The 12810-nt window shown below is 34.8% G+C and overlaps 1 protein-coding gene across 3 annotated transcripts in view; it reads left to right on the top strand.

Annotated features, from left to right (window-relative positions):
- SRP54 (signal recognition particle 54) overlaps window positions 1–8676 on the top strand; it is a 57485-nt gene extending 48809 nt beyond the window's left edge. For all 3 annotated transcript variants that reach the window (XM_027847426.1, XM_027847425.1, XM_027847427.1), the window contains exons 12-16: window positions 1305–1378; window positions 1631–1739; window positions 2743–2913; window positions 3629–3724; window positions 8154–8676. In XM_027847426.1, coding sequence (XP_027703227.1) covers window positions 1305–1378; window positions 1631–1739; window positions 2743–2913; window positions 3629–3724; window positions 8154–8245 — 542 coding nt within the window. In that variant the 3' untranslated portion in view covers window positions 8246–8676. The remainder of the gene's footprint in view (window positions 1–1304; window positions 1379–1630; window positions 1740–2742; window positions 2914–3628; window positions 3725–8153) is intronic.
- The last annotated feature ends 4134 nt before the right edge of the window (window positions 8677–12810 follow it).

The following is a 12810-nucleotide window of genomic DNA, read 5'->3' as shown; positions in this document are numbered from 1 at the left end:
ATACCAACCCGAGGACTCTAGCCCGCTGAACCTGGCATCAGCCGGGTTTTGAAGTTTCACCCCTCGAACGGGACCCAGAGAGGCAGGGACAGCTCTACACCCCTTGCCAGCAGAAAGCAGTTTCAGAAGCCAAGACCTTCACCCCTTGCACCAAAAGAATTTGGGTCCCATTTGTTTGAGGGGGGAAGGCCCAGGCCTATATCTTCGCCCCTTGCCCCAGGGGGAATCTGGTTCTACAGACCCCAGCTCCTTATCTCCCTTTGAGGGCCTTGGCCCTACCTTTTAATCTTATTCAGATGCACCTTCGCCCCTAGCCCTAAAAAGAATATGGCTCCTGTTTGTCTATGGGTCCCAGAAGACCCTTAAACTTTTAGATTCCTTATCGACTCCCCTTATCTCCCTTTGAGAGCCCTAGCCCCACCTTTTGATCATGTGCAGATGCCTTCCGGGCTTCTTCCTTCCGGTCCCTCTCGTCTTTTCCCGTTGTCTGTTCAGTCCCTCGGACCTTCCAGTCGGGGTTCTCCTCTTGACCCTTTTCCCAGCCCCTGGCCACCCGGAATTACTTTGGTGTGTGTAGGATCCACCCTGGCCCCCATTCGGGCTCTGAGACTTTCCCATGCCCAAGGGGCTGGGACTCTCTCATGCCCGCTCATCCCTACGGGCCTTACTAATGTTCAGATTCCTTAAGAGTCTGGTCTGTGTGATTTATCTCTAATAAACTTTTTCTCTGGCTGGAAAAAAAAAAGTATTTCAGGTTGTAAAGGACAAGTGAGAGAATTTTTTTTTTTTTTGTCAAGGGTTGGGATTAGGTAGTAAGCAGTTGGTTTCTTTACCCCTTAGATTATTCTAAATTTTTCAAGCCTGGCCCTGAGGTCAGTGGAAAAAGCAGGATATAGGGGTTTGGCCCTCTTCCTTCTAGTTTCCTGGCCTCTCTTATTCCTGTACTTAAAGATATGCCAAGGTGCCAAGGCCCATTCTTACTCTGCTTCTCATTTACTAATATCTCTGACCTTTTCCTTCCCTTAATCATCATGGTGTTATCTTCTCCCATGACAGGCAGGCAGGCTCATGGCACACAGTTTTATTTGGCACATAACTTTATACTTATTTCATATCCTGTGAGCTCATATGATGTAGAGAACCTTTTCTCATTATTTCTCCTGTGGCATCTAGCACAATATCTAACTTAATATTAATCAAATGGATAAAGAATTATGAGTTTGAGTTCTTAAGAAAAATCCATATTTATGGTTTAGATTTTTATCAAATATTTCTTTATTTTACCTGACTTGTTTTTATTTCAGGTCAGTTTACATTGAGAGATATGTATGAACAATTCCAAAACATTATGAAAATGGGCCCTTTCAGTCAAATATTGGTAAGTTATCGTAAGACTCTTTCCCTTTGTTTATTTGAGATCCACAGAAATGTTTTTAACACTGTGCCTCCTTATTGTAACTGCTTTTGACAGTTGTATGGGGATGTCAGACATTTTATTTTAAAATCAAAATAAAAGCTAACATTCTAAGCTAGACAAATGTGGTAATATTAAAATACCCTTATGTGTATTTAAATGTTTTGCTCTGCTTTATGTCATATGGGATTAAAGCAATTGATATTTCAATTTTAGGGTATGATCCCTGGTTTTGGAACAGATTTTATGAGCAAAGGCAATGAGCAAGAGTCAATGGCAAGGCTAAAAAAACTAATGACAATAATGGACAGTATGAATGATCAAGGTAAGGTAGAAAATAATAGGCAGTATATATTTTCACTTTGAAAAAGTATAAGTCTAATCATGTCACTCCTTTTATTCAGTAGACTCTAGTTTTTGCCTCTTACCTCCCAGATCAGTATAAAATATTCTAGTTGGCATTTAAAGCTCTAAACAGCTTGTCCCCTTCCTACCTTTCCAGTCTGCTTCCACATAGTTTGTAATTCAGTCGTACTGGCCTACTTGCTGTCCCATGCACATTACATTCCATCTCCTGTCTCTGTGCCTTTGGCTGTCCTCCAATCGAGAATGCTCTCCTTCCTCACCTCCACCTCTTAGAACTCTTGACTTCCTTCAACACTCTTACTGCCCCCTTCTGCCAAATGCCTTATCTGGTCTCCTCAACTCCTAGAGCCTTCCCCTGTAAGATTACCTTCCATCTACTCTTCATATATCTTGTAGGTACCTATTTATTTACATGCGACTTCTCCCATTAGGATGAAAGGTCTTTGGGGGCAAGAATTGTTTTTGCCTTCCTTTGTGTCCCTAGTGCTTAGTACAGTGCCTTGTATATAGTATGTGTTTAACAAAATCCTTGTTGATTGAATAACTGGAAAAAAGAAATGGTTTAAAATTGTTCTTAAGTTCCTTTCTAAGAATTATATATTAGTCAAAACTGAGGCAGAGAATTGGAGTTGTTCTGGTTTTCTTGGCATGACATGTACTTGTAGCATTGTGATAAATTCTTAGGGAAAGAGACTATTTTAATAGTAATGACTTGATTAGTGGCACTCTAGTCATATGTAATATGTAGATAAGACCTACCTCTTTCCTGTTGGCTATATAGACAAAAGAAATAAATAAGAAATAAATTATGGGGCAGAGCATGTAGTGCCATTTAAAAAATAATAATTTTACCATGTTCAGAAAAAAACTCTGTGAAAGAATATAATCCTGTTTGTTCCTTTCTGGATGATATTTGTTATATATAGGGAAAGACATTAGAATTATATGACTCTTTTCTGCAGAACTTGACAGTACAGATGGTGCAAAGGTTTTCAGTAAGCAACCAGGCAGAATTCAAAGAGTAGCAAGAGGATCAGGTGTCTCAACAAGAGATGTACAGGAGCTTTTGACACAATATACTAAGTTTGCCCAGATGGTGAAAAAGATGGGTGGTATCAAAGGACTTTTCAAAGGTAAGAAAAATAACATAATAATTGGATTTTTAATCATCAGTTTGAAGGGTGGGCAATTTAGAAGAGAGAAAGGAAATCAGAAGTTAAAATTCAGGAGAGAATGAGCCTTCAACATGGAAAAGTTGAATTTTCAATCCATTAGAAACAGTATATACTGTGATTTATGAAGACAGTCTGATTTCCAGTTCAGGTTAATGGGAAGCAGTTATGAAGTTAATTTTTCATTAAAAAGAATCATGATGAGAAGAATAACTTTATTTCTGAAAACAAACACAATCATTTTATCTGCTTTGTCAGAAATCTAAAAGAGTTTTTTAGTATCTCATCTATGTGCAAAGGTACTTTCCATGATTATCCTGCTTACTTTATCCTCCTCTTACTCTCGCCCCTTTTTTTCTTCTTAGTTTCTGTTTTTTCCTCCTAAGTTTTTGTAAAGTGAGGCTTGACTTCCTGATATTTTTTGCTCTTATAGGCAGACATTCAGTTCTGTTAGTATTGGTTCTATCAAAATGATGCTGATTACTGTGTATCTTTGTCCCTCTGAGAAGGGCAGAATTAAGGTTAATAACATAAAAAATGGGATACCAACTGAAGCAATTAAGCAAAAAGTTATTAGGAGTTGTTTAGAATCATAATATAGATGAATGCTAAATGTGTCTATCCTGAAAAGAAATATAACATACTGACAGACACTTAATATTTGTGCTTTTTTAAGGAGGTGACATGTCAAAGAATGTAAGCCAATCCCAGATGGCAAAACTGAACCAACAAATGGCCAAAATGATGGATCCAAGAGTTCTTCATCACATGGGTAATTTTTAAATCTGTTTCCAGTTACCTACATGAAGTTAATAATGTTGACATTGATGACACGTTTTGACTTTACATTGTTAAACTAATATAACTTCACTAATCAGAAAAGTAGCATCTGATATAGAGAGATCATGGGAAGTAGAAAGAATACTAAACTATCAATTAGGAGATTTCATTTACTACCAAGATTCTGCTACTACCCAGCTCTGTAATTGGGCAAGTTGATTAACCTCTCATAACTTTAGCTTCGTAATCTGAAGAATTGGGAGATGGCCAAAATACATTAATTCAACTTAGTATACACTAATTAAATACCTGTTGTGTGCAAAATACTTTGCTAAGTACTAGAGATAAAAAGTCAAAAATTAGAACAATTCTGTCTTCAGGGTTTTTAGTAGGGAGGAATACAACATGAGTGCAAGTTAATAAATACAAAGTATCTACAAAATAATACAAAGTTATTATAAGATGGAAAGAGTGCTAATAATAGAGGGTTAAGTATTAAGAAAGGCATTGTGTATGAAGGGGTATCTATGCTTCGAAGGAAGCTAGGATTCTTTTAGGGGTGAGTGCATTGTAGGCATAGGGAGACAAAGACATAGATGGAATAATGAGTTTTTGAAATAGCTAACAGTCTATTTTAACTTAAGGTAGAATGCAGTGAAGAGGAGTAATAAAAAGTAAATCTGGAAACGTATGTGGGATTAATGTATTGTTGCTAAAACTTTTTAGTTGTTGTAACTATTCTGGAAAATAAATTAGAATTGTCTGAGAAAACATATGACATTGTTCAAACTTTCTGACCTAGCAATTTCTATTACTGGGTATATACATGAAAGAAGTCACAAACCAAAGCAAATCCTATATATTTAAAAATATTCATAGCAGCCAGAATTCTTTCTAGTAGCAAAGTTCTGAAAGAAAATAGATGTCCATTGATTGAGAATGACTGACTAAATTGTGGTACATAAATATAGTGGAATAAATGCACTCTGGGAAGTATTGCATAAAAGGAATTCAGAAAAGTATAGAAAGATTTGTATGAATTGATGCAGAGGAGAGAAAGTTGAACCAGTGGAATAATATGTATAATGCTATAATAATGTAATTGAAAACAACACTAATAGGCAGTTGAACTTAGATTAATTACAGTGACCAGATAACCTTCTCTCCTCTCAGTAGTGAAGTGGACAACTGTGTGTGTTATGTGCTGTCAGATTTAGTCACAATGTCAGTTAGTTTTGCTTACTTTTTTTTTTTTTTGGAAAGTAGGGTTGTCAGAGTTAGCAGTGTGAGGAAAGAGATCAAGAGATTTCTGTGGTTGAAAAAACAAAAGACATAAATGAACCTTAAAAGAAAAAATTAGGTAGGATGTGGCTTGTGTATGCCTTTAAATGCCAAACTGAAGGGTTTTGTGTTTTATCCTTGAGACAGTAGGGAAGAGATTTTTGAACAAAGTAGCATAGTCTGATATGTGCCTTAAGAGGAGTATTTTGTTTTTGGTTTTTTTTTTTAACATTTGTTTTTAAAACTTTGAGTTTCAAATTCTCTCCCTTTCTTCCTCCCCATCCACCCTCATTGAGAAGGCAAGCAGTTCCATATAGGTTATATATGTACAGTCACGTAAAACATATCCATAAGAATCATGTTGTGAAAGAAAACATAGACAAAAAAATACTGAAGAAAAGTAAAGAAAGTGGGGCGGGGGGTAAGTTGCTTCAATCTGTGTTCAGACACCATTAGTTCTTTCTCTGGGGATGGATAGCATTCTTCATCCTAAGTCCTTAAGAGTTGTCATAGATCATTGTATTGCTGAGAGTAGCCAAGTCATTCACAGCCAAACATCTTACAACATTACTATTACTTTGGACCTAGTACATTTCACTTTGCATCAACCCATGTAAGTCTTTCTAGATTTTTCTGAGAGCATCCTGCTCATCATTTCTTATAGTACACTAGTATTCCATCATAATTATATACCACATCTTATTCAGCCGTTCCCCAGTTGATGTGCTTCCCCTCAATTTCTAATTCTTTACCCCTAGAAAAGATCTGCTATAAATATTTTTGTACATATAGGTCCTTTTGCTTTTTGTTTTTTATCTCTTTTGGGATACAGACCTAATAGTGATATTGCCATGTCAAAGAGTATGCATGGTTTTATGGCCCTTTGGGCATAGTTCCAAATTGCTCTATATAATGGTTTAATCAATTCACAACTCCAACAACAGTGCATTAATGTCTCATTTTTCCCACATCCCCTCCAACATTTGTCATTTATCTTTTCTGTCCTGTTATCTAATCTAATAAGTATGAGGTAGTACCTCAGAATTGTTTTAATTTGCATTTCTACAATTTTTCATATGGCTTTAGATAGCTTTGATTACTTCATCTGAAAATGTTCGTATCTTTTGATCATTTATCAAAATTGGGGAATGGCTCTTATTTTTATAAATTTGACACAGTTCTCTATGTTAGAGAAATAAGGTCTTTATCAGAAACTAGCTTCAAAAAAAAATTTTTTTTACAGTTGCTATTGCTACCTGTACCCTCCATCCTATTCCTCCTACCCCCTTTTATTCTATTCTCTCTCTCCTTTCACCCTATCCCTCCTCAAAAGTGTTTTGCTTCTGAGTACCCCTTCTCCCAATCTGCCCTCCCTTCTATCTCAACCTCGGCCCTTTAAGAGGATTATTTTGGCAGCTATATGGAAGATGGTTTGGAATGGAGAGAGACTAGACACAGAGCAGTCTATCAGGGGAGAGATAATGAGGTCCAAACTAAGATAGTGACTGTGCAATCAGGGACTAGAATCCAGTGAGAAGATAGGGAGTAGAGGCAATGAGTGTAGAAGACTTTCTTGAGGAGTTCAGCTGGAGAGAAGAGATAGCTAGCAGGGATGGTAGGATCAAATGAGCGTTCTTAAGGATGGAGGAGATATAAATTCATTGTAGTCAGCAAGGAAGGATCCAGTAAATTTTCTGGTAAAGATGAGATGCAGTGGGATCAAGGGTGCACAAAGATAAGGTTTGCCTTGGCCAGGGTAAAAGCTACCTCATCTCTTTATGTGATACAGAGTGGAGAAGAGAGAGAGCTTTTAGAAATTATCTGGTTTTGTTTTTGTTTTTCATTTTTTTCAGTAAAGTATGAGGTAAGGACCTCAGCTGAAGGGGGTGCCATAGGAGAATAGAGGAGGGATAAAAAGGGTTTTTAATAACTACTGTGATGAGTGAAAAAGCAAATTTATTAGGAAAGTGGCAAAAGATTTCCTTGGTACAGTGAGGGCCCAGTTGAGATTATGTAATATAAATTTGTAGTGGACACTGCCCTGAAAAATAGGGTAGTTTGAGGTGGGATAGATTTAGTATGGGAGTTCTGTTTTGGATTTGTTAGCTTTAAGATGCCTGTAGGAACATACAGGCAAAGGTTTTGTGATTTCTTTCTGTTCAGTAACACATGAATGTGAATTAAGACACTGGATGAGGGGAATAATTGAAGTTAGGCTTTGGTAAGGCATGATCAGCAATAAAATAAGGAGACAAGGGATTTGAGTATAGAGGATAATATTGATTTGAAATTATTTTATGGGGAGGTAAGATATGGAAGAGAACAAAGTATACCTAGTACAGGGTTTATGGCCTGTGAAAAAACTGGCTGGTGAAGGGATTAGAGGTCATGGTGAGGATAAAGAATAGACTTAGATGTTGTAAGAGAGAAAATGATAAAAGATTATGTTCATATAAATGAATTTTGGAGTTCGTGGACATAGATATGGAACTCTTAGAATATGAGTTCTTTGAGAACAGAGATTGTTTTTGGTCTTTTTTTGTATCCCCAGTACTTAGCACAGTGCCTGGCACATATTGGGCATTTAATAAATGCTTGTTTTCTTGTTGGTGATAGTATTGGTGGGCAAGAGATTCAAGGATAGAAGGCAATATATGAAAGAAGCGAGACGAGCAGGTTGATGGAGTGGAATAAAGTGGAATAAAGGCTATGAGAATGAAGAATTGGTTTAGGAGACAGAGGGAGAACTTTTAAATTCAAGTTTTTAAATGCCTGTTAATCTGAGGGCCCTTCTTGTTCCAAGAGTGTCTAAGTACCTAAGCAGTTGCTAGTGAATGAATTCCTAGCAGAGACAAGTAAATGTATTTTTGTGTGCTGGACAGGTTTTCAGTGTTGTGCTTTCTAGTTGTTACTATCTGCCCAAGTTTTTAAAGCATCATTCTAATACATGTGACTTGACTTTTCACAAATACTCACAGACAGTTGCAAATATAATTTTATTTTATTGAAAATGTACATTTATGAAATATGGGCATTTCTCTTCATATCTCCTGTATATTCTCTGTATCTTACTTAAAAGTATTGGCTCTGGTTTCTATTTCTGCTTGTCTTTACTGATCTCTCTCTCCCTTTATTTTTAGGAGGTATGGCAGGACTGCAGTCAATGATGAGGCAGTTTCAACAAGGAGCTGCTGGAAATATGAAAGGCATGATGGGATTCAATAATATGTAAAGAAGATTCCTTAATGTAAACTGACTCAGTTGGTGATACTCTTTGCTGAGATTTCAGATTTTTTTCCCCCTCCCCTTTTTGTAAGGCAAAAGAGGTGTATTCTCCCTTCCCTTTTCTCTTCTTTCCCCCTTTTTTTTGAGGGGGTTGAAGAATATTTGGGAGTTTGATCTCTTCAGACTTCTTTTTAGGCTTCTGAGTTTCTGGGGTTTTCTGGAAATCACATATTTTTGCTTAAGAAAACAGCTCTCATTAATTTCTGTATCAAAATTTCACTTGTTAAGTGAAACAAATCATGATGTAAAATTTAGTACTTCGTTTTTAATTATTTGTCTCAAAAGGTAACCATTATATTTGTAAACAGTCTAAGGCAATTGTTACATGATGTCACAAGAAAAGTCCTGTAAATAAACTTTAAAGTGGTTGTAATCAAAGGGGTTTGTTAACTTTCTTTGTAGTTTGAAACCTTAATTTTCAAAAATGGCATGCGGAAAGGCAAAATGTAGAGCTAATACCATGCCTCAAGAATGCAGCTATTTGTGGAAAATATGGTTAGTGCCTTAACCATGAATTTCTAAAGTTGCATGTAACATAACACATTATAATTAAGATATTCTGCCAGAGAAAACTGGAGCTTTATCTAGTAAATTGCTTCACAGCATAAATGTTAGGTGTTGGTTGTTATGAAACCGCAAAGCAGTATACATAAATATCAACTGCTATTAACTTTTTAAGGCCAGCTCTGATGTGGAAGTTTAAAAAAAAAGAAAAGGCTAGATGACCACTTACCAGGTTACACAGAAGATAGTAAACCACAAAGATTTCTTCTAACTTTTAAACCTTAATCAGTTCCTTTTTTAACTACAATAACTGCTTAAACAAAAGTTATTGATGGTAAGTAGCTAAAACACATGCTTTACAGTGTGAAAATGTTTATGAAATATTATGTTGAAATTATATATATATATGTCCTCAAAATATTATGAGAATTCAGTATAGTTGACTGATTTTTTGGTTATCATGGTGGAATTGCTGCCTGGTCAGTTGAGGTTAATTCAGTTGTGAAGACAAGACAACAGAAAAATTCTTCTTTACCTATTAATAATTTTTTTAATTATCATGAGATTAACAAACATGAACATTTTCATTTACAAAGAACAGAAAGACAATTGTGTATGAAACCATGAATCTCTTACAGCTTAATTTTTTTGTAGGATATATTAAAATGTCCCAAAAGTGTACTGCCTGTGTACTTTTCTAAACTCTCTTCTGTTCTCTTCTGTATATTTTTAAAAATAATTCAACCTTAAAATGCTTTAAAACTTTTAAATCCTTTTTTTGTATCACTGTAACTACTCACTCCTCCCTGCTTATTCATTACTGAAAGCATGGAGATCTTGGACATATTTTTGTTAGTGAGCTACAAACTAGGGCAACCTAATCCTCAACAAAGACTCAATTTGTTATGGAAGCATCAAGGAAGTATATTTTGTCTAATTCAACTATGCAATGTCACTAAATATTAGATTCTTTCAAAAGTCAGTCTACCCTATATATTTTAAAGAGAAATAATGTACTGAGGTTCAACAACAAATAAGTCAAAGAAAAGAACTAATTGGATAAAATATATTTAAGGTGTGTTGCCCCTTTCTTTGTATGCATTTTTGTGAAGTTTTTTTTGTCCTTAAAATATATTTGCAATTGTCAAACATTGGCTAATGAGAACTGCCCAATTTTCCTTTTCTCCATTTTGAGCATAATGAAGATTTTTCCAGTTTTTTGTTTTTATTTCTAGGGGTGCAGAACTAGATTTGCAGAGGAAAGAACATTAGTTGTAGTGGGAAAAGCTATGGCATCCCTAAGAATGAGATGAAACTTTGAATCCTGGGCAGATCATTTACTCTGTGATCATGTCTAAATCATTTAACTTACAGACCACGTTTTTCCTCAATTTTTGTAAAATGGAAGGGTTGAACTAGATCAAGGGATCCTACCCTGAATTACCCATACCACTATGGGGTATATGAAAATTATCAAGGGGCAAAAGGTACAGGAAAGAGACTAGACCTTTGATTTCCTTGGCAAAGGTAATTCCTGGGTGAGGAAACACACCCACATTGGTACATTATCTGCAAATTATAGTCTTAGAGGGTTTGTCATATGCCCAGGTCCCATAACAGGATGAGTCAGAGATGGGATTTGAACTCAGGTTTTCTGGATTTTGATGGCAACTTTCTAACCACTATTTCCTGTGGCCTCTCTAGATAACTATGTTATCTTACTGAAATATTCCAAATGTAGTACTGTTAGTAAAGAAAAATTTGTAGATTGGAGAGAATATGGCAAAGAGGTAAGAGATTAACTGATTCCCAAAATAACTAGAAATTCCAAATTAATTTCCATTTAGGGAAATTATAACATTTTTGGCATATTCTTGGACATGCATGTCCCATTCTTACTAAACATGCTTATAAGGCCTTAATTCCATTAATAATAATTTATCTCTTTTAAGTAGGATTCTCAGTCTTGTACTCAATAAGATCTAAAGCAAGAAACAAACTGGAGACAATGTGATGTATTTATATCTGTCTCCACAGAGAATAAAATTTTTGATTTACAGGAAATAGAATCAAGCATCTCACTAATTACTCTGTTCTCATAAACATTGACAACTTTATGCTACTCAAATAGTATGTATTCAATAAAATTTTCTTTATGAAAAATTAATTTCTTTATTTCTTATATTCATGGTAAACTCTAGAATATGTTGCCTTTCAGCCAAAGGATATGGGGACCAAAAAATGGTGGAAAACTATTTCAAAGTTTGGGAATTATTTCAAAAGGCTTCTCAAGCTCTGATGTTCCTTTGAGAGGTTTGTGGGAGTTTTTTTAACCAATGTTAACTTGACAATTCTCTACTAATGTCATTTGAAAGTAGAAAATGCTATAAAACTGTTAAGTACTTTGTAAATATTTAAGTAAATTTTCCTTTGACTGTATAGTATCTTAAATATGCTTGATTCCTTACCTATCAACTTGTTTAATTCACAGGTTTCTAACTGGACCAGAAGTCAAGATTTAATATAATACTGATATTCCTAATTTTAGGAAAGAAAATTAATGACTTAAATCTGATACCATGCAGGAATTCTCACAGTAATATGTTGTCAATAATAAAATTTTATTATATGTGATGCTGACTGATACCATTCTTTGCTAGGGAAATAGAACTTATACAAAAGTCTTTTTTTCATAGAAATAATTATTTAAGTATTAATTTCCTTAGCCTGTGCCACATACTGGTTTTGATTTTAGCTAAGAAAAATCTATAAAAAAGATTAAAATTCAAAATAACAGGGATATAGTCAAGCTAGAAAAAAAAATTGTTACACTCAAAGATGATAGCATAATGCTTAAATGAAAATTTAACTATCTCTAACCAATATTGAGACTCTAAATGTCCCATTAATTAAAGACATTTGCTTATGTTTTTGTATATAATCTGAAAACATATATAGTTTGTATATATCTAAAGACAGTTATAATTATTAAATCTGCTTGAATATCTTTTATAGTTAATATAGTGCCAGCAATCTTTCTAAATCAATGCTTCTGAATGTGGGGGTCGTGAAAAATTTGGCAACAGTAGAAGGTTTCTGAACACACAACGACCAAAAATTAATTCAGAATCAAACATGTAATGAATCCAAGGGGTTTCTTGCAGCACTTGACCACATTGCATTGCAGCAACTTCACTGAAACCTTGGTTCTGAACACACAACATACACACTTTGCACCACACAACACCAAGGAATGCTGCCAGAAACACCTTGGCTCAGATTCAAGACTATTGTATGTTATGAGTTGCAGTCTTTTACTGTACATACAAAATCGTTAAATGAATTTTGGCTTGGGATTAGGACAGATTTCCAAGTTTCTGAAATGCCCCTAAACATATTTCTACCATTTTGTACTATGTGCTTGTGTGAAGTGATGTTCTCAGCATTGATGATTATAAAATCAAAATATTGATGAATTCTGAAAAAAACATTGAAGATGTTCTGTGTCCTACAATATCAAATAGTCCACCAAGATTTAATTCATTATCTCAAAATAAACAAGCACAAATATCTCATTAGTATGTAAATTTGTTTTGGTCTTTAATAAATGGTAAAATTATATGTATACCAAAGAATTGCTTTAAAATCAATTTCTTTATGATTTATTATCAGTAAATATTTGATTTATATACCTATATACCCAGGGTCATATAAAAATTTCTCCAGCGAAAAAGGGTCACAATTTTAAGAAGCCCTGATCTAAATGAAAGTAACTTTATGCTTTAGTCTATCACCTTGTTGAAAATTTTAGCCAAATCACAACTGTTGAATGATTTTAAACATTATGCCTTGAATCTTGTTTGTCATGTAACTAATTTTTTCTAGGCTTTTTAAATATTCTGTTCTCTTCCCTTTTTCTGAAAATCAGGACATTTTCAAAAACTGTGAACGTTAAATGAAATAGTAAGAGAGGCAGCATAGGGAAGTAAATAAAGTGTTAACTGGGGT

The sequence above is a fragment of the Vombatus ursinus genome, unplaced genomic scaffold (genome assembly GCF_900497805.2).
Source record: "Vombatus ursinus unplaced genomic scaffold, bare-nosed wombat genome assembly UNPS02015406.1, whole genome shotgun sequence".
NCBI classification, from domain to species: domain Eukaryota; kingdom Metazoa; phylum Chordata; class Mammalia; order Diprotodontia; family Vombatidae; genus Vombatus; species Vombatus ursinus.
This window is presented reverse-complemented; position numbering and strand designations above follow the sequence as displayed.